At 32.1% G+C, this 22,794-nt stretch overlaps 1 protein-coding gene across 1 annotated transcript in view; it reads right to left on the bottom strand.

Moving 5' to 3' along the window:
- Positions 1-385: 385 nt before the first annotated feature.
- Positions 386-22,794, bottom strand: part of LOC139497798 (uncharacterized) — a 112,253-nt gene continuing 89,844 nt past the window's right edge. The window contains exons 11-17 of the mRNA XM_071286032.1: positions 21,993-22,478; positions 11,701-11,852; positions 4,098-5,330; positions 2,094-2,183; positions 1,794-1,874; positions 685-1,138; positions 386-417 (exon numbers count right to left, since the gene is read on the bottom strand). Of these exons, the coding sequence (XP_071142133.1) occupies positions 386-417; positions 685-1,138; positions 1,794-1,874; positions 2,094-2,183; positions 4,098-5,330; positions 11,701-11,852; positions 21,993-22,478 (2,528 nt within the window). The remainder of the gene's footprint in view (positions 418-684; positions 1,139-1,793; positions 1,875-2,093; positions 2,184-4,097; positions 5,331-11,700; positions 11,853-21,992; positions 22,479-22,794) is intronic.

Here is a 22,794-nt window from a genome sequence, read left to right as displayed (position 1 = left end):
GTTTTGTTCTCTATTCCATTTTTGCAATCACATTCCATAACTCTATGAATAGACAGTTTTCTTCTCTATTCCATGTTTGCAATCACATTCCATAACTCTATGAATAGACAGTTTTCTTCTCTATTCCATCTTGGCAATCACATTCCATAACTCTATGAATAATCAGTTTGGTTGACTTTTTCATCTGGTTCATTCATTTGTATAACTCTATGTAGAGACGGTTTAAGACAGACTGTAATTGGTAGCATTTTTTTCTCAATACACGGATCTAGTCAAAAATGATCAGTCTAATGCCATTAAGTTGGTATGGTAGGTAGTATGTAAATTTCTTTAAAAGTTTTGAAATTACTATTTGTAATAAAAAAATACGCATGAGCTTATTTCTCTATTGTGTTGGAACAATTTCAACTTCAATATCTGAAATGAAAACAAAATAAATCACAACTGCTCAGATAACTTTAGTTTCTGTTTTAAGTTCTACTTTAACAGTTTTCAAAGAAACCCAATTTTTATACCAGGAGAAAAGGAAGCTATATTGATTATCATGCAATGGAAAATGTTCTCTAAATACTTATGTTTTATGTTCGCATACCTTCATACTGTTGTAAAAAAATAAACGGATACAATCATAACGAACTTTGTGCACAAATTCTGTTTTTAAAAAGGCTAAGATTTCTAACTTACCTAATATTTCATATTCAATTGATTGAACGTCCTCAGCAGAAATAGTTTTAGCCAAAATTTCATGTAGGTGATCAGTATAAAGCCTTGTTGGTTTGTTAAGTTGATCAAAACGTTGTAAGAGACCAGTTAATATGTTACACAACTCATTAAAACGTGTATCCCCAAGTTCAGCTGCCCGTGAGTGTTGTAGTTCATTCCTTGTAAGTCTTATACGTTCAATATCATCTCCAACAGCTATGTTTGTAACCTGAATTTTTTGCCATTCCCCTCCCCATCCTTTAGATGGAACATGCTTTTTTAATTTTCTATGCTCATGGTACAAGTATGTGATATCACAATCGCTCCTTGGACGTAGATTTGGTATATCTTGTTTTAACAGGTCATAAGAAGCATCAGCAAGAATATTAAGCACAATTATTCCCATCTTTGTAAAATTGATCTGCTCTGCGGTGAACTGAAAACAAATAATAAAAGTAAATAATTGTTATATAAAGTATGTAAAAGGTCAGCGTAATCGTGAATAAGGCTACTCCAATATCCGTCCTTTGTTTCTTTTTGTTTTGGGGATGTAAAAGCACCCTGCCACGTCCACTCTGTGATTTAGCTAGATGGTTTTTTTCTGCTTTGTATCCATCTGATGAGTTAAGCCCATTTCAACTGATTTTTATATTTTGTTCTTATGTTGTAATGTTAAACCTTTGTCCATAAGGTAAGGGAAGGATTGGTGCCTTGAACTAGTTTATCCCCGCCACATTCTGTGTTTGCCTCTCCCAAGTCAGGAGCCTGTAATCCAGTTGCTGTCGTTTGTTGTTGTATATTATATTATTTTGTTTTTTGTTTTAATATCATTTTGAACATAAATCAGGCTGTAAGTTTTCTCGTTTGAATTGTTTTACATTTGGCGTTTCTGGGCCTTTTATAGTTGACTATGTGGTATGGGTTTTCCTCACTACTGAATGCCGTACAGTAAACTATAGTTGTTAATTTCTGTGTCGTTGGTGTGTTTTCGAGAGTTGCCTTAATGGCAATCATACCAATCTTCTAAATGTTATATCGGTCAGAATGTTTATTATACATAGTTTCGGATACATTATTGTGATATCATATACCTCTCTCAAATTGCATTTACTTGGTGGCTCTTCAGAAATATTTGAATAATCTCTCTTACCACGTTTGACACGTACACGCACCTGCAATTAATAAATCATGTTCAATTATACAAAACATAATATAATAATTAGTAAACCTTGAGAAATTATTCAATTTTGACAGAAAACTAAGCATTGTGGATGATACTTATCCTTTCTGCTCACTCTATTTGTTTGGACTTAGGAGTTATACAAAACTACATATATTTACATAATACTAGTTTATATACATGTTGTATGTTTTCAACAGTAGAGTGTTACCTTTGTGGATGTACTTTGCATTGGACTGGTGTTTTCAACCGAAAGATGAGATCCTGGAGCATGTTGAGTTTTTTCAGAAATCTTGGTCAGCTAAAAAAATTTAAAAAATAGTTACCACTATTGAATGATCATTACTTTACTTAAATTTATAAATAATTAATGAAACATACATAACAATGTACAATGTTATCTAGTTGCAGCAATAATCTATAACTACAGGAATTTGATAAATTGTGATTTCCCTGTGTAAAAAATGCCTTAAGAAATTTAATATCCCTTTGTACTTTTCTTTTTTGACTTCATAGACTATATGTATGTCGATCCTGTGTGAACTGTTATCACACAAATGACTTCAATAAGTAAACAAACAAAATTTAAAAGTCATTCAAGCATGACTAAAGGTACATCCCAATATTGCGGTTAAATTGGAAATGAAGAAAACTTTATAACATCCTTAAACTAAATATCAATTATCTAGTGTATGTTAGTCTTCAAAATTATACCAAATCAATATAAGAGTAAACCTGTACGAACTGTGACGCCCGTATATGACACGGAAACCAGGCGTAAAAATCATACTTTATCCTGGCGGCATTGCAGTGTTTACTGAATGCATGTCCAGGCGTCAACCAGGCGTAAACCAGGCGTAAATTAGGCGTAACTAAGGCGTAAACCAGGCGTAAAATTAGGCGTAATATTTAAATGAGTACGCCTGGTTCACAAAAAAATAGGCGTAATATGCAAATGAGTACGCCTGGTCAATAAATAAACCAGGCGTAATATCCTTACATAATACTACACTTATTTTAGTTCAGTGTATTAACCCTAAGCTGTGTACTTTTGTGTATTGATACAAACTTCTGTACTGTTGCTTTTATTTCTTATTGTTTGACAAAAAACTTGAAATATTAACCATTGAAGAAGCTAATATAGAAATAAATACATTTTATGCAGACAATGGCTCAAATAAGTTTAAGTTTAAATCAGAATTATAACAACTATTTTTTCTTGAAATAGCATTTTAACTAAGTTGTTTTTGAAAATTATTGTCTTTTGAACTAATTTATAAATGATAATACTGCAATTTAACTTAAAGTAAAAGATTTTAATGTTATTATCCAAGGATAAAGGTTTTGGGATTTCAAAAATTCTGATAGAACATAATACTTTTAAATAACTTAGTTATACTCACATTATTATTATTTACCATGTATAACTACTTTCCTTTTATTTCACAATTTTCATTTATTTATTAGATTCAGTATTTCCAATTTCAGATTCTTCCAAAAAGCACAAAACAAGCAAATTATCCCTGAATATATGAAGCTGCCATGTGTCCAACCTTTACAAACTAAAACCAAAGAGCCAAATTTTGAAAAAAAAATCCCATGATCCTTTAAACAAAGCATTATGGGTATTTCTATTTACGCCATACCAACAGTTTTACGCCCGTAAGAAAATTTACGTCTTGCCTATTTCAATTTACGCCCGCAAGAAAACTTACGCCTTGCTTATTTCAATTTACGCCAGGTTAACTGCTTTTTTCTACGCCCGTAAGGACTACAAATTTACGTTTCCTGCTCCCTTACGCTTGGATCTAGACACGTAACTACCACTTACGCCTGGTTTACGCCTTATTTCCAGGCGTAATACGCCTTATAATTTCGTACGGGATTACCTAAAATCAACCGAAGCCTGACTGAGGGGACATATCCATATATATACTCTTAAAAACATAGTAGACATTCAGATATTTGTGCCAATTTAATACAAAAAGACAGATAATACAAAAAAAACCCAAATAAAATGACAGTGATTTTTTTTATAATTGCTAAACGGGTGCCTGTGGATAATATTTATGAATCAAAGGAAAAGCTTGAGAACAAGTGGTCAAAACATGTTTTATAAATGCAAGAATGACTTCTAGACTAATATATTAAAAATGATGCAATAATATGAATGAGAAGAAATCTTTCCTATCAAACAATTAAAATAATATATTACCTGTATCGGTGCATGATCAGACCATTCATTGATATGTGTTTCTGTACACATCTCACAAAAATAATCTGCATCTTGCTCATAAAATCCTGTCACACATTCTGGTTCTGCAAGGCTACATCCCAACATTTTGTCAAATTTTACAGTCGTCATTTTGAATCTTTTACATATTATAGTGTTTATTTCTCTTGTAACAAAATCATCAATGTCCTTGAAAAGACATCTTTCAATGTTACAATGTTTCCCAAAATCCCAAACCTGAATCTGAATCACATTGGGATATGTCATCACAATTAATTTTGAAGTCTTCTGAAACTTAAAGACGACAGCTCCTCTGAAAAGAGCTATTGGCCGTTTTGTTTGTCCACGGACAGGTACTTCTGCAATTTCGTACTTCCGGCTCAGTGAAGCAATTAAATGATTCATTAAATGTCCTGGTAGAAATTTAAATTTGAAACATAACCAAGTGGATTTTGTACAGTTTTTTTCTGTCACATTAAATTGTTCGTGTATAGGACAGTCAGGTACATCTTTAACCATGCACGGTATGTAATAGCAAGGTTTTGTATCAGCGGCATCTCTGTCTGATACAGGTGGACGTATTATAATATCAAATTTCTCCATGACTTTCAATATATGATCTTTATGTTGAAACAAGTTTTGCTCTTCCTCAAATTTAAAGATTTTCTTATTTGTTTCTAATATATGTTCCAAAACCACACTATGTAATATTCCTCTAATATTTAAATCATTCCATTCATCCGTTAAAAGATGCCGTCTGGCACCTGATTGAAATTTCTCTGCTGTTATTATACATTTAAAAGCATCAGACAACCATTGAGTATCTAAAATGATATAATCTGACAGATCCTCAAAATAAACCAAAGCTCTGAGTTCATGATGAAATTTTAAATATAACATAAGTTCTTCATGATTTAATGGTTTTGGTATTTCAGTAGATATTTGCTTAATTTCATTAAAGGAAATAATTGGTAACTCCTTCTTTTTCTCTCGTAGACATTTTTCCAACTGAATAAATTTAATAGGATAGTCTTTATTCCATGTTCTCATTGTTGTGGCTAAGTTTAAGAGATTTTGTCGTATTAGCTGGAATACACTTGGATTATCTTCTGTGTTTGAAATAAAGTACTCGTACTTATCACTAATGTGTCTTCGTGCAACAGCTGAAACATCTTCAGCATATTTATCAAGGCAATCTCTACATGCATCCTCAATCTAAAAAATAAAGTTGTTTTCTTCAATAAGTCTATGACGAAAAAAACATAAAAGATATGTCAATGGTTATTATAAATTAGAGTACCGTTTCACAATGAGTTTGGATATACATCACAAGACAATGATGATGCCCCCTGCAGTAAGCACGAATATATCTAGTCCACAAGCAGGGATGTTGAACTTCAACTTGGAATAGTTTTGTGCTGCAAAAAGTAAAATAAAAAAAATACCGAACTCTGGGGAAAATTGAAAACGGAAAGTCCGTAATCAAATGGCAAAATCAAAAGCTCAAACACATCAAACGAATAGATAACAACTTTCATTTTCCTGACTTGGTACAGGCATTTTCTTATATGTAGAAAATGGTGAAATAAACATGGTAAACCCGTTGTATATGAGTTGCTTGAGTTTTAATTAACTATATAGTTAAACAGATCCTTTGGAAAAAAAAATTTCCGGATAATGGCTAGTTTTTGAAAGTCGTATAAAGTCTACTCCTACGAACACGGGAATAAGAAAGATTGTTATTGTGTAGGAAAAATGTATTTTGCGTCAATGTTTGTCACCAGAAAAATAAATAAATGGAAAATGGATGCGAGCAGTCAGTACAAAAAAGTGTTATCGAAAATCACAGAGGATTGGAGTAAACATTAAAAAAAGACAGAAAAACTGCAAATATTGAGGTGCGTACGTGAAAGAAATGATGCATCAATGGTAAAGATAATTGCACAGATTTAGATTCAACAGAAAACCAGTTTACCATTTAGCATCCATGACCAAGAATTAATTAAAGTAAACACAATCAGGCAATAAATAAAGCAATACCAAATAATCAGATGATCAGGCCATGAACTTGCTTTTAAATTTTTAATAACGACTGTTAATGACGCCCTATTCTTGCATAAGAAGTTTTTTTTTATATCGCACATACTCAACACATACTGATCACTTTTGCTCAGGAATGACTCGTGTGACTCCGATACCTTTCCACCTGCAAAACTTCAGAGCAAATTAATAAGTCCTTATTGCTTCTAATCACAATTCAGACGCAGCATGGCTAAAATGTTTCAATTATAATGTTTAGCTCTGACCTTATTAAAGGATTTGCCATTGATCTCGCTGGAAAATTGAGACTTTCAGAATTACATCAAGGTATGTCGGATAATTTGCAATGCATGAGGTTGATCGATTAGACAGTGTGAATTTCAATCATCTACAACGTATCAATTGTCGAAAATTTGGACACAAGGAACAATATAAGGATACGTCAGTTAATATCAACTTTCATAAAAATCCGTTGGGTAATATCAGGTGGTGAGACCCACAAAAAAAAACTATCGCCTTGACAGATTTAAGAAAACAGATAATTTAGGGGAAAACAAATGGATTAATTTTGAAAATAGAACCATTATTTTTGAAAATTGGAAAGAGTTCTAGTAACTTGATATTTTTTTTGTCAATGATATTAAAGATGACACAAGTGCTTTATTTCAGCATACTTTTTTTGTAGAAATTAGCCTACAGGTTGACATTGTAAATACAGCTGTTTCACAAACCAAGCCTCTTTTTAGGAGTTTAAAATATTCAGGATAAAAAATACCTCAATTAAACTAACAATAGTGTACTCTATCCTTAGATTCTAATAAATATTCCATAATCACAGAAACGGCAGAATTATTAAACAAATATGAGGCCTTAGGGGAAAAGCTCTAACCCCTGGGTCATAAAACAGGTAATTTAAGCATTAGGGGCCCTACAAAATAAATCACAAAAATACTGAACTCCGAGGAAAATTCAAACCGGAAAGTCCCTAATGAGATGGCAAAATCAAATGATAAAACACATCAAATGAATGGACAAAAACTGTCATATTCCTAAACAGACCATTTGAGGCAGATATTATGAACTTTTATAGATACAGTTAGATGTGAACTGGAGACTAAAGGTGGATTGGATACTTTATGTAACTTTGAATGTTGTAATGATTAACTACTAAGCTTTCCATTTATTGAATTCTGAAATGCTTTTAATTTGTTATCAGAATAGTTTCATACAGGTTCTATACATTTTATGTCAGAAAACATGCACATACATGTAGGGTAAGCTGACATTAATTAAAGTATTAAATTGTTTTTGAATTGTTTAAAAATTGAATCAGGGGTGGGGGTATAAAATATACTGTAATAGCATATCCAGTGTTTAATTTTAGGCTATGATCATAATAAAAAAACTTTTGTTGTGAGAAAAAGTGTTTTCAAGATTTTTTGAATAAATGCTTTTATAGGTTGCATTTTGTAATTACAGCTGTTTCACAAACCACGCTCTTTTGGGGAGTTTATAATATTCATAGATATTTTGTTTTGTTTACCTACTGGTTCACGGCTATGATCTATATATGTTTCATTTCGTAGAAACAGAACTTGGGAATTTTACCAGTATGAATACACATGGATAGTGGTGAAATTGAATTCTGAGGAAGACCCAAAGTGAAGGGACAGGTAGTACAGATATTTAGTATAAGTTTAAACTCTTAGAAGTTTGGGTCATATACATATTGAAAAAATGCCGCACAGTCCTATATTTTGACCTTTGAAAAAGATAGTAGTGCATATGAGCTTTCCATTCTAGGATATCAGTTTTTACTTATTTTCGACATACAAGTTTGAATGCTCCTCTGGTATCTTTCACCCCTCCTTTACCAAACCTCATAGTAAAAGTGGTACAGTTTTAGCAGTAAAATGAGTTCCTCTTGGAAATCGCATTGCCGATATTTACAGAAGAATAATTCTTCTGGTAACCAGACATTAATATTTTGACATAAAATAAAAGCCATCTTAAAATGTCCGAAATTTCATTTAGGAGTATTGTAAATATTCTATGATATTAATTTATTTGTAAAGCTTAAACTGAACACTCAATTGGTGTAAGCAAATGTATATGTATCTTAAAAATTACTGAAATTGTATTTCCTTATTTTTCATTTTTCAGAAGAGAATTTAAATTTCATATTTCAAACGAAACACTTATTATATAAATGGAAACAAACAAACGACAGTCTATATGTGATGTATGTAATGAAAAAAGATGATTATAACCACTTGTTTTATTACTTGTGAATGTTTAGAAAATTTCTGGAAGAGTATTTATGAGTTAATGAGAAAGCAAATGTAGATTTTAGCATATCGTTAAAAAAATTAGTGTTCGAATGTAAAATTTTTGAAAAAAATATTTTGGTCGGAATTATTTAGAAACAATTTTAGGTTTTTCTATATACAATTCGTATTATATATCTAATCAGAAATTGAAAAATGTTAATGTCTTCCAAATTTTGGTTCAAGAATGTATCAAAAGATGTAACGAAAACAAAATAATAAAATAAAATCCGTTACTGCAGTCAGTGACAAGTATCCAAAATTGAATAGATAAATACATAATGCATAATTTTTTTGTATTTCAAGAAATGTATATATATATGAACAACTATTTATGAACCTTGGTTATCAGTGAAACCGTACATGATAAAACAAGAGGATTTTGGACTCTTGATGTAACTACGTAAAAAGTATATTTTGTGAATAAACTAAATAAGTCTGAAAGAAAGCTTCATATTGAAAGTACATAAAACCTGACACAATCAAATGTTATCAACCAATGGAAGAAGTGAAATAAACAGCTGTGCCATGAGCGCATGATACGCCCGACGTCTTGTGTGGAAGTATTATGCAATAATCATAAATTAGATTCTGAGAAAGTTTTAAGCAATAACCATATGCCATGAGCGCATGATACGCCCGACGTCTTGTCTGGAAGTTTTATGCAATAATCATAAATTAGATTCTGAGAAAGTTTTAAGCAATAACCATATATTGTTTTTGAGACACGGCCGGACATGTGAAACCCCCAACCCTGTTTTTTTTTTTACAAAAAACTAAATATCACTAAAATAAAATTTTGAATCAAAACAAAAAAGTATACAGATCTTTAGATTAATATAACAAAGAAGTGTGTAAAGTTTTAAGCAATAATCATAAATTATTTTTGAGATACCGGGCGATATGTAAAAAAAACCTCCCCTGTTTAACAAAATACTCAATAACTCCAAAATAAAGTTTTGAATCATCACCAAAAAGTAATCAGATCTTTATATTAATATAACAAAAAAGTGTGTAAAGTTTTAAGCAATAATCAAATTGTTTTTGAGATACGGCACAACATGTAAAAAAAACCTCCCCCTTTTTTACAAAATACTCAATAACTCAAAAATGAAATTTTGAATCTTCACCAAAAAGTATACAGAGCTTTAGATTAATATAACAAAGACATGTGTAAAGTTTTAAGCAATAATCATAAATCGTTTTCGAGATATGGTGCGACATGTAAAAAAAACCCTCCCCCTTTTTTACAAAATACTCAATAACTTAAAAATAAAATTTTGAATCATTACCAAAAAGTATACAGATATTAAGATTAATATAACTAAGAAGTGTTTAAAGTTTTACGCCATAATCAAGAATCGTTTTTGAGATACGGTGCGACATGTGAAAAAAACTCACCCCTGTTTTAGTTACAAAGTGCCATAACTCAAAATGCTTTAATCTTATTTTCACCAAAAAGTATACAGATCATTTGACCATCATAAGAAACAACTATGTTAAGTTTCATAAAATTTGGATAAGTCGTTCTCAAGTTAGGGTGCGACATGTTTACGCCGGACAGACAGACATTTGTATACCATAATACGTCCCTTCAAAATTTTGACGGGCGTATAAAAAAACCTGTCATTGTTGTAAGTTTAAAGCGGACGCAATAAACCATGTAGGAGGAGTTGCAATGACAAGTTCGGTTTTGTAAAAAAAATTTAAGTTGAAAGGTGTATAGTTAAAAAAAAACACCTGAATGGATCAGAAAACCATACCTGCCTGCACATCTATATATTAGGATCTAACAAATTAATACACAAATTTTCACGTAGATCCAGAAAAATCAAGTAGGAGGAGTTGCGACGACAAGGATGGTTTTAAAAAAAGTTAACATTTGTAAGGTGACATGGTCATGATTCTGATTATCTAAACAAAACGAAATTTCTTCAATGGCAATGTTTGCATATCATGATTTGTCATTCTATAAAGTTTGAAGTGAATCAAACAAGGAATTAAATTAAAGAACCTTTGTGAGCACGCTCACATACCCCACGCCCCCACATTGTCACTGGACCAACAAAATCTCACTAGATTCCTAAGTTCAAAGACTCATAACTCTACAAAAGTCAACTGATAAAAATTTTCTTGTGGATATGCACATTTACACATTATGTCCTCATTAACTACAAAGGTTCATGAAATTCTGTTGTGTGGTTTCAGAGGAGTTGTGATGACAAACTGTTGCAGTAGAATATTTAGGCCAAAGTTCTAAGTTAAAGGGCATAACTCCTAGAAAAAAATTCAATCGTAATTTCCTGTCGATATGCACATCTACATAGTATGTCCTAATTATCTACAAAGTTTCATGAAATTCTGTTGTGTTGTTTCAGATGAGTTGCGATGACAAGAACAGGACTGACGAATGGACAGACAGACAGACAAATGGACAAACGGACAGACAGACGGACAGGTCAAAAACAGTATACCCTTTCAACTTTGTTACTTAGGGTATACAAATTCAAAGGAGTTGCGATGACAAGAACAGGACTGACAGACGGACTGTTTAGTACTTTATGGCAAAAAGTTTAAGATCAAAGCGAAGGAGCATAACTCCTAGAAAAAAAAATTGAATGGTAATTTCCTGTCGATATGCACATCTACATAGTATGTCCTTATTATCTACAAAGATTCATAAAATGCTGTTGTGTGGTTTCAAAGGAGTTGCGATGACAGACTGTTGCAGTAAAATATTTAAGTTAAAGGGGCATTACTCCTAGAAAAAAAATTCAACCATAATTTCCTGTCGATATGCACATCTACATAGTATGTTCTTATTATCTACAAAGTTTCATGAAATTATGTTGTGTGGTTTCAGAGGAGTTGCGATGACAAGAACAGGACTGACAAACGGACAGACAAACAGACTGACGGACGGGTTAAAAACATTATACCCTCCGCAACTTTGTTGCTTGGGGTATAAAAATTCAAAGGAGGTTAGATGACAAGAACAGGACTGACAGACGGACTGTTTAGTACTGTATGGCAAAAAGTTTAAGTTCAAAGCGAAGGAGCATAACTACTAGAAAAAAAAGTTTAATCATAATTCCTGTCGATATGCACATCTACAAAGTATATATCCTTATTATCTACAAAGTTTTATGAAATTCTGTTGTGTGGTTTCAGAGGAGTTGCGATGACAAACTGTGCATAATATGTATACTAATATATACCTTTACTTCCTCAGAAGCCTCAACTTTGTCTTTATGTGTACCAACAAGAACCACTGGTGGATAAAGACACTTATTCTTCTCTTCAATACTTCCAAGCACTTCAGTGGTACTACAGTAGCAATGTATTGAGTTCATCCACAACTGAAACATCTCTACAAAGCAAAGACTTTTTATCAGCACATCTATCTTACACTTCAAGTCATATTTACCGGTTTTTACATCACGATGGCGGTAAGGGCATTCCGATGTATTGTTGCCACAGAGATTTGACTTTCGTTTTTGACTGGTAACCCATAGTATAAATACGAGAACATTATCGAGTGCAAAATAACATTCCTTATCGCTTGTTATAAATTCATTTCTTCAATGAACACTCATAAAAATATTTTTTAGAACACAAATTAATAATATGAAAATGTTTAGTCGTTTTAAATATATATATAAGTAAACAAGAGTGCACACACTGAAATGTCTCGCCTTCTATACTAATCATTGATATTATGTTGATAGTCCTAAGTATAAAGCTAAGCTTTATTACAACTGTCACATAAACTTAACATTAACCAAGATAACTAAACAAAGACCAATGAACCTTGAAAATGAGGTCAAGGTCAGATGAACCATGCCAGGCAGACATGTACAGCTAACAATGATTCTATACAACATATATAGTTGACACATTACTTATAGGTTAAGAAAAATAGACCAAAGCACATAAACTTAACACTATGCAATGAACCGTGAAAATGAGGTCATGGTCAAATAAAACCTGCGCGACTGACACAAAGATTATAAAATATTTCCATACACCAAATATAGTTGACCTATGGCATATAGTATTAGATCAAAAGACCAAAACTCAAAAACTTAACTTTTGACCACTGAACCATGAAAATGAACTTTTTTTTCAAGTGGTCACTGAACCATGAAAATGAGGTCAAGGACATTGGACATGTGACTAACGGAAACTTCGTAACATGAAGCATCTATATACAAAGTATGAAGCATCCAGGTCTTCCACCTTCTAAAATATAAAGCTTTTAAGAAGTGAGCTAACACCGTCGCCGTAGCCGCCGCCGTAGCCGCCGCCGCCGGATCACTATCCCTATGTCGAGCTTTCTGCAACAAAAGTTGCAGGCTCGACAAAAATCATTAATATATATGCACTGACATACATAAAAATTGTGTTAACGCATGCGGAAGAATATCTCGAGAAAAGAACGTTTTGCAAGAAAATATGAATGCCTACTCAAATCCTATCTATAAGATCGAATTATTACAGAAGAGTGTCCATCATGCACTTGCACTGCACTAGTAGAACAAAAAGATATACAATGGATGAAAATTATATATATATGTAACTGTTATGTGCAAATATTTATATAATATATAACAACAAACAGAGTATACTGATTTGTATCACTACAATATGATTACGGTGAGGTTGAATTCCCTGTCATTTATGCATCATCCACGCACAAACTTGTCTCAGAAAAAAATATATCTCTGTACATTTATCTCACTTTCAAGTATAAAGATGTGATTTTTTTTTCTGAGACAAGTGCTTGTGACCATCCACAAGAACTTGTGGTCATCCGATGTCAGTACTTCAGTACTTTGATTAATTATATTGTGTCTAGAGGGTCTCCATATGGGGTAAATGTATCTTAGTCATGAAGATTTGCCAGAGCTTGCATTTCCCATCATGATAACCTTTGAAACATGGGGTCCAAGTGTTCAGGTTAAAGTTATCCCATGGAACATTTTATGGACTCCATCACAAGTTGGTCGACTATTATGGAATGTTTGTTTTACCAATGATGATAAATATGTTCCAATAGTCGTAACTACAATCCTGTCCTCTTTTCCCTGATTATGACATCACTTAATAAGATTTTACACACAATGTATACTCCCGTGAACAACACGACGGGTGCAATATGTGAAGCAGGAACTACCTACCCTTCAAAGGCACCAGATATCACTTTGAATTTTTCGAAAAACTAAGGATTTTCTTACCCCAGGAGTAGATTACCTTAGCTGTATTTGGCACAACTTTTTGGAATTTTGGGTCCTCAATGCTCTTCCAACTTTGTATTTGTTTGGCTTTTTATCTGTTTTGATCTGAGCGTCACTGATGAGTCTTATGTAGACGAAACGCGCGTATAAAATTATAATCCTGGTACTTTTGATAACTATATCACCCCCGGTTTTAGTGGGGATCTTGTTGCTTTGTCTTTAGCTCTATGTTGTTGGTTTTTTTTGTTTTTTTTTGCCATGTAATTGTCAGATCTCTTTGGTACATTCACCTCATTTGATAGTATGATGAAAAGTTGAATTTACAATCAGCAGACTGCTAGGTAAATAAGAGAGATATTTTTTCTTCTAATTGACAGGTCACATTTATTATAGTGAGTAAAATATTTTGTGAGTAATTTAGATGCTTGTTCTACCATAGTGGCGGTGGACGATAGAATGACAAGAAACCAAGACTTATTTGTGGACAGTTTCATGGTCCTTTATAATGGACTGGTCACATTCATTATTGTGACTTATATATATTTTGTGGGTAATTTAGATGTTTGTTTTACCAAAGTTCATTTGAAAAGACCTTATGACATTGCTACTGAGGTTGTCAGGTTGAAGTTTTATTAATGTTTTAAGAACCAATTTTTCTTTGATATTATGCAGATTTTTATTTCATCAAATTGTTTTCTGAATGGATTCAATACTTTTATCGACCATGAAGCCCATAATTTCTGTTGCCTTAATCATACCAATGGAAAGATCAGAAAACATTGCCCTTAAAAACAAATAGGTTTGAAAATAAAATTGTTAAAGTTTGACTGATGTCTGTCTTTTTTTCTTTTTTTTTCTAGGGAAGATGTGATTATTAAAAATCTACCATATTTTCCCTACTTTATATATTCCTATTTTGTTTTATGAAGTGGACTGGCCATGGTTATTGGATTCTTTGCACTAATTGCAGGGATGATTCCACTATATAGTTTAGGGTCGCTTAACGGCCCTTAAATCGGCCATTGGCCCCAAAAAAAAATTTGTAAATATAAATTCCCAATTCAGGAAAATAAAACAAAAATCGGTATTTCCGGAAAAGTTTCCGTCACCAATTACGGCAACTATAATTTTTCAAAGTTTGTCGTCAAAAGATAGTAAAATCCGGATAAAAATGCTGACTATGATCGCATTTTATTAACAACGATTTAATTATGTCAACATGAGGTTAACAATTTTAGCGGCCGGATTCAATTGAAGTTAAAATGTTAAGAGAGTATGTGGTCTCGTAAAAGTAGATCGCTCAGCAGGTTGATCAAAAATATGCTTTTTGTCAAAATGGGTGTCAAAACAGACCTCTGCAAAGAGCAAATTTTATATAACATTGATGAATGAATTTGAATGGTAAAAGCAGATCGCCAAGCAGAGCCGGTTATGTTGATTAAAACTTGTTTTGTAAAAGAAATTATTTTATATTTTGCTCTTTTTTCCGCAAAAGACAAAAGTTTGAGCGTTTTTGAAAATAATGTTAATGATAGACCATTCATGAAATGAGACCCCCCCCCCCCCTGAAATACGATGTCATCATTATGGAACTGTTTCAAAAGATATGAAAATGATCCAAATAATTTTAAAGTTCACTGGTTCAATTGCTTTAAATAACTTATCAATTAAGCATATATATATATACTTTTGTAATTGCTTTTCTTAATTCAACAATTGGCCAGTTCTATTTGAAATATTTTTAATTTTTTTTCACTGGTTAATATGGCCAGCCGTTTTGCTATTTAATCTAACTTCAAGATATCTCATAAACTTTATAAGATATCTTATATAATAGTTCATTAGATATTTGATATAGTTTGAAAGATATCTTATAAAGTTTATAAGATATCTTATAAAGTTTATAAGATATCTTATATAGTTCACGAGATATCTGAAATAATTTATGAGATGTCTTATACATGTAGTTTATAAGATATCTCATATAATTTTCTTAATATGATATCCAATGAACTATATAAGATATCTCTTATACAAAACATATTTATAAGATAATTCATATACTTTAAGATATCTTAAATAAATCTTAAATATTATATGAGATATCATATATCTTATGAGATAATTTGAAATTCGAATAAATAGCTAAAGGGCCTGCCATAGGTTTATGTTAGCTGGTACTTGTGGTATATATGTTTTTGTAATAGACCTCTTTTGCCAAAGTTAAGATGATAGTGCATCATATGCAATGATAGTCATGTATTACAACTTCCCTGGTCTGAATCCAATAATTTCTTCAATCAGTGTACAATTGTAGAGACAATTTGCTTATTAGTCAGAGTAAAAACAAATTGGACTTTTTGTGGAGGTTTCCCTTGAATACACATCAATGAGAGAGCAACTCAAAGCCAAAAATAATTAAAGAACCTTAGTGAGCACGCTCACATACCCAACGTGCCCACATTGTCATTGGAGAAATTAAATAAGAATAAGAAAAAAAAATTGTATAAGAAAAAATATTGAATAATAATTTCCTGTCAATATACATAGTATGTCCTTATTATCTACAAAATTTCATGAAATTCTGTTGTGTGTTTTCAGAGGAGTTGAGATGACAAACTGTTGCAGAAGTACATTGAAGCAAATAAATTCAAAGGGGCATAACTCCTAGAAAAAATATTGAACCGTAATTTCCTGTTCATATGCACATCTACATAGTATGTCCTTATTATCTAAAAAGTTTCATGAAATTCTGTTGTGTGGTTTGAGAGGAGTTGCAATGACAAACTGTTGCAGTAGTACATTAAAGTAAATAAGTTCAAAGGGGCGTAACTCCTAGAAAAAAAATTGAATTGCAATTTCCCATCGATATGCACAACTACATAGTATGTCCTTATTATCTGAAAAGGTTTCGTGAAATTCTGTTGTGTGGTTTGAGAGGAGTTGCGATGACAAACTGTTGCAGTAGTACATTAAAGTAAATAAGTTCAAAGGGGCTTAACTCCTAGAAAAAAAACATTGAATCGCAATTTCCCATCGATATGTACAACTACATAGTATGTCCTTATTATCTGAAAAGGTTTCGTGAAATTCTGTTGTGTGGTTTAAGAGGAGTTGCGATGACAAACTGTTGCAGTAGTACATTAAAGTAAATAAGTTCAAAGGGGCGTAACTCCTAGAAAAAAAATTGAATCGCAATTTCCCGTCGATATGCACAACTACATAGTATGTCCTTATTATCTGAAAAGGTTTCGTGAAATTCTGTTGTGTGGTTTGAGAGGAGTTGCGATGACAAGAAACAGGACTGACGGACGGACGGACTGACGGACGGACGGGTCAATAACATTATACCCTCCGCAACTTGGTTGCATGGGGTATAATAAAAGGACATGATAGAGGGCAATGTACAGTCTTCAACAACAGACAGTTGTCTATAAAATATGTCCGACTCTTAATCAGACAGGTTGTATATAACAACATACAATTGTCTATACAATATGTCAGACTCTTAATCGTACAGGTTGTATATAACAACAGACAGTTGTCTATACAATATGTCAGACTCTTAATCATACAGGTTGTATATAACAACATACAATTGTTTATACAATATGTCAGACTCTTAATCGTACAGGTTGTATATAACAACATACAGTTGTCTATACAATATGTCAGACTCTTAATCGTACAGGTTGTATATAACAACACACAATTGTCTATACAATATGTCAGACTCATAATCGTACAGGTTGTATATAACAACATACAATTGTCTATACAATATGTCAGACTCTTAATCGTACAGGTTGTATATAACAACATGCAATTGTCTATAAAAAATGTCAGACTCTTAATCGTACAGGTTGTATATAACAACATACAATTGTCTATACAATATGTCAGACTCTTAATCGTACAGGTTGTATATAACATACAATTGTCTATACAATATGTCAGACTCTTAATCGTACAGGTTGTATATAATAACATACAATTGTCTATACAATATGTCAGACTCTTAATCGTACAGGTTGTATATAACAACATACAATTGTCTATACAATATGTCAGACTCTTAATCGTACAGGTTGTATATAACAACAGACAATTGTCTATACAATATGTCAGACTCTTAATCGTACAGGTTGTATTTAACAACATACAATTGTCTATACAATATGTCAGACTCTTAATCGTACAGGTTGTATATAACAACATACAATTGTCTATACAATATGTCAGACTCATAATCGTACAGGTTGTATATAACAACAGACAGTTGTCTATACAATATGTCAGACTCTTAATCGTACAGGTTGTATATAACAACATACAATTGTCTATACAATATGTCAGACTCTTAATCGTACAGGTTGTATATAACAACAGACAATTGTCTATACAATATGTCAGACTCTTAATCGTACAGGTTGTATATAACAACAGACAGTTGTCTATACAATATGTCAGACTTTTAATCGTACAGGTTGTATATAACAACATACAGTTGTCTATACAATATGTCAGACTCTTAATCGTACAGGTTTGTCAGACTCTTAATCGTACAGGTTGTATATAACAACAGACAGTTGTCTATACAATATGTCAGACTCTTAATCGTACAGGTTGTATATAACAACATACAATTGTCTATACAATATGTCAGACTCTTAATCGTACAGGTTGTATATAACAACATACAATTGTCTATACAATTTGTCAGACTCTTAATCGTACAGGTTGTATATAACAACATACAATTGTCTATACAATATGTCAGACTCTTAATCGTACAGGTTGTATATAACAACAGACAGTTGTCTATACAATATGTCAGACTCTTAATCGTACAGGTTGTATATAACAACATACAATTGTCTATACAATATGTCAGACTCTTAATCGTACAGGTTGTATATAACAACATACAATTGTCTATACAATATGTCAGACTCTTAATCGTACAGGTTGTATATAACAACATACAATTGTCTATACAATATGTCAGACTCTTAATCGTACAGGTTGTATATAACAACAGACAGTTGTCTATACAATATGTCAGACTCTTAATCGTACAGGTTGTATATAACAACATACAATTGTCTATACAATATGTCAGACTCTTAATCGTACAGGTTGTATATAACAACATACAATTGTCTATACAATATGTCAGACTCATAATCGTACAGGTTGTATATAACAACATACAATTGTCTATACAATATGTCAGACTCTTAATCGTACAGGTTGTATATAACAACAGACAATTGTCTATACAATATGTCAGACTCTTAATCGTACAGGTTGTATATAACAACATACAATTGTCTATACAATATGTCATACTCTTAATCGTACAGGTTGTATATAACAACAGACAGTTGTCTATACAATATGTCAGACTCTTAATCGTACAGGTTGTATATAACAACATACAATTGTCTATACAATATGTCAGACTCTTAATCGTACAGGTTGTATATAACAACATACAATTGTCTATACAATATGTCAGACTCTTAATCGTACAGGTTGTATATAACAACATACAATTGTCTATACAATATGTCAGACTCTTAATCGTACAGGTTGTATATAACAACATACAGTTGTCTATACAATATGTCAGACTCTTAATCGTACAGGTTGTATATAACAACAGACAGTTGTCTAAATATAAGTTGAGTCCAAAGGTATTTTGTAATTATTAAAAAATATGAAAATCACTTAAATAATAGAGACAACAAAATAATTAACTACTTTATCGAGTCAATTCATGGCAAATCACAAGCAACATTACGTCATTTGAAACTCTGTCATAGCGCAGTGAACATTGCATTATCTTGTGCACAAAAGTATTGAACTTATTGGATGCGTTTATTATATCTGCTTTGAACATGTCTAAATTAATGCAGAATATAATGTTAAAATACCAGTAAGCAGATTTCCTTATTTTTCATATAGCATAATATTTGATTCAGCAGATTTGTCACTGTTTCGAAGTAAACAAAATTACTTACTAGCATAGAAATGAATGGATAATTGGTTTAACAAAAATTTGTAAGAGTTACGCGGAACCTAGTGTCTCGCCTACCTTATGAATCTTATAAATGTTTTAAGAACTTTAACTGCAGACTGTATGTAATGTTAACTGGAAGAAAGACTAAGCCCATATATAAGTAACATACTAAAAAACAGGAAATATATTTTTACAAAATTTTCTTCTAGAGACTAGCTTTTGATTATATACAAGCTTCTGCCCAAATTTAGTAGAAATCCAGGATAGTTTAAGAAAGTTATTAAAATCTTAACACGCTGACATGTCTCGCCTTCTTTACTAATCATTGATATTATGTTGATAGTCCTAAATATAAAGCTTTATTACAACTGTCACATAAACCTAAGATTAACCAAGAAAACTAAACATTGACTGACATATAGATCATAAAATATTTTCATACACCAAATATAGTTGACCTATATTGCATATAGTATTATAAAAAAAGACCAAAACTCAAAAACTTAACTTTGACCACTAAACCATGAAAATGAGGTCAAAGTCAGATGACACCTGCTAGCTAGACATGTACACCCTACAATCATGCGACAAAAGTCACAGGCTCGCTCGACAAAATCTTTAACCACAGAGTGAATGTAATGTTAACTGGCAGAAAAACCAAGTCCATTTATCAATAAAATACTGAAAAAAACAGGATTGTTTTTTTACAAAATTGATTTCTGGATACTATCTTATGATCATTAACAAGCTTCTGTCCAAGTTTGGTGGAAATCAAGGATAGTTTAAAAAAGTTATTAAAATTTTAAAAACTTTAATCACAGAGTGAATATGTAATGTTAACTGGCAGAAAAACTAAGTCCAATTATAAATAAAATACTGAAAAACAGGATTGTTTTTTTACAAAATTGATTTCTGGATACTATCTTATGATCATTAACAAGCTTCTGTCCAAGTTTGGTGGAAATCAAGGATAGTTTAAAAAAGTTATTAAAATTTTAAAAACTTTAACCACAGAGTGAATATGTAATGTTAACTGGCAGAAAAACTAAGTCCATTTATAAATAAAATTCTGAAAAACAGGATTGTTTTTTTACAAAATTTATTTCTGGATACTATCTTATGATCAATAACAAGCTTTTGTCCAAGTTTGGTAGAAATCCAGGATAGTTTAAAAAAGTTATTAAAATTTTAACAAGTGTGCACACACTAAAAAGTCTCGCCTTCTTTCCTAATCATTGATATTTTGTTGATAGTCCTAAATATAAAGCTTTATTACAACTGTCACATATCCCAACATTAACCAAGAAAACTAAGCATTGACCAATGAACCATGAAAATGAGGTCAAGGTCTGATGAACCATGCCAGGCAGGCACGTACAGCTAACAATTCTTCCATACAACAAATATAGTTATATATAACCTATTGCTTAGAGTTTAACAAAAACAGACCAAAACACAAACACTTAACACTGAGCAATGTACCGTGAAAATTAGGTCAAGGTCAAACAAAACTGCACGACTGATCATAAAATATTTCCAAACACCAAATATAGTTGACCTATATTGCATATAGTATTATAAAAAAAGACCAAAACTCAAAAACTTAACTTTGACCACTAAACCATGAAAATGAGGTCAAAGTCAGATGACACCTGCCAGCTAGACATGTACACCCTACAATAATGCGACAAAAGTCATAGGCTCACTTGACAAAAACGTTAACCACAGAGTGAATGTAATGTTAACTGGCAGAAAAACCAAGTCCATCTATCAATAATATAAAATACTGAAAAACAGGAATTTTGTCTTTTACAAAATTTATTTCTGAATACTATCTTATGATCATTAACAAGCTTCTGTCATAGTTTGGTAGAAATCAAGGATAGTTTAAGAAAGTTATTAAAATTTTAAAAACTTTGTCCGCAGAGTGAATATATAATTTTACATGCACATACATGTATCATTGAAAAGCTAGAATTGCTATGGGATAATCAAGAACACAATAATGTACGTGCATACGACGATGGAGGTTATAACAACATTGACCGGCTACGTGAATACTGATCAGTCCATTCAACTTATAGTACGCATGTTCTATTTTCGCAGGTGTGAGGACCAAGGTTTGAATTGGCCAATGAAAACGATCACTCCTTTACGAGTTAATCTAATAAAGTTTGTTTGACTGATTACCTCGCACGCACTACCTTTCGCTAAGCTTGGCCGCATATAAGTGTATATGATATATTACCTTTTGCTTTTTTGTCGTCAGCCTCATTGAGTTTTGTTACGACAAGATAAATCGCATCTTGTGATAAAAAAGTTTGATGTGTGTGGTAAAATTCTTCATCTCCTGCAAAATCCCATAACAATAATGTGGCATACTCCTCTTTGTCATGTAAATCAACATTAGATTTAAGCATGGCTTCAATTTCCATTCTTGCTTGTTCTAATGCTTGGTTTCGTTGCTGCAAGATTACTGGAGGTTCAACTTGAGATTCAGTGGTTACTGGAGGTTCAACTTGAGATTCCGTGGTTACTGGAGGTTCAACTTGAGATTCAGTGGTAACTGAAGGTAACATTATTTTAGGCTGCTGGGTTACTGTCTGTGATTCATCAAAACTTGTTGATGGTGTGTTTTCCTTCACAGCTTTATGGGCTCCTTCTGCTGATGCTTCAATTGTTCCTTTGAATGGTTTCAAGAGTCTTGCATGAATTTCAGTTTCTCCATTGGTTCCTATCAATAGAAAATTACAATAATATTAAAAAAATGTGAGATCCCAGTATAAAATAAACTTGAACCACCATGCGACAGTGTGGTTTTTGTATCATTTTGAAGGCAAACAGTGAGTTGTAATTGTTTAATTAAACCCTCGTCTTTTGGTCTGTGGTGGATAGCTGTCTCGTGGGAAATCACTAAACATTGTATATCAATATCTTCACATGATATAGCAGCATTAGCTACCAGATTTGACTCGGAACTCTTAGTTTGATTTATACTAAAACGTATATCAGAAATTTTACAAAGATTCATAGAAAATTTCGAAAAAGAC

The sequence above is a fragment of the Mytilus edulis genome, chromosome 12 (genome assembly GCF_963676685.1).
Source record: "Mytilus edulis chromosome 12, xbMytEdul2.2, whole genome shotgun sequence".
Taxonomy (NCBI): domain Eukaryota; kingdom Metazoa; phylum Mollusca; class Bivalvia; order Mytilida; family Mytilidae; genus Mytilus; species Mytilus edulis.
Note: the sequence above shows the minus strand (reverse complement) of the source record. Positions and strands in the feature narration are given on the sequence as shown.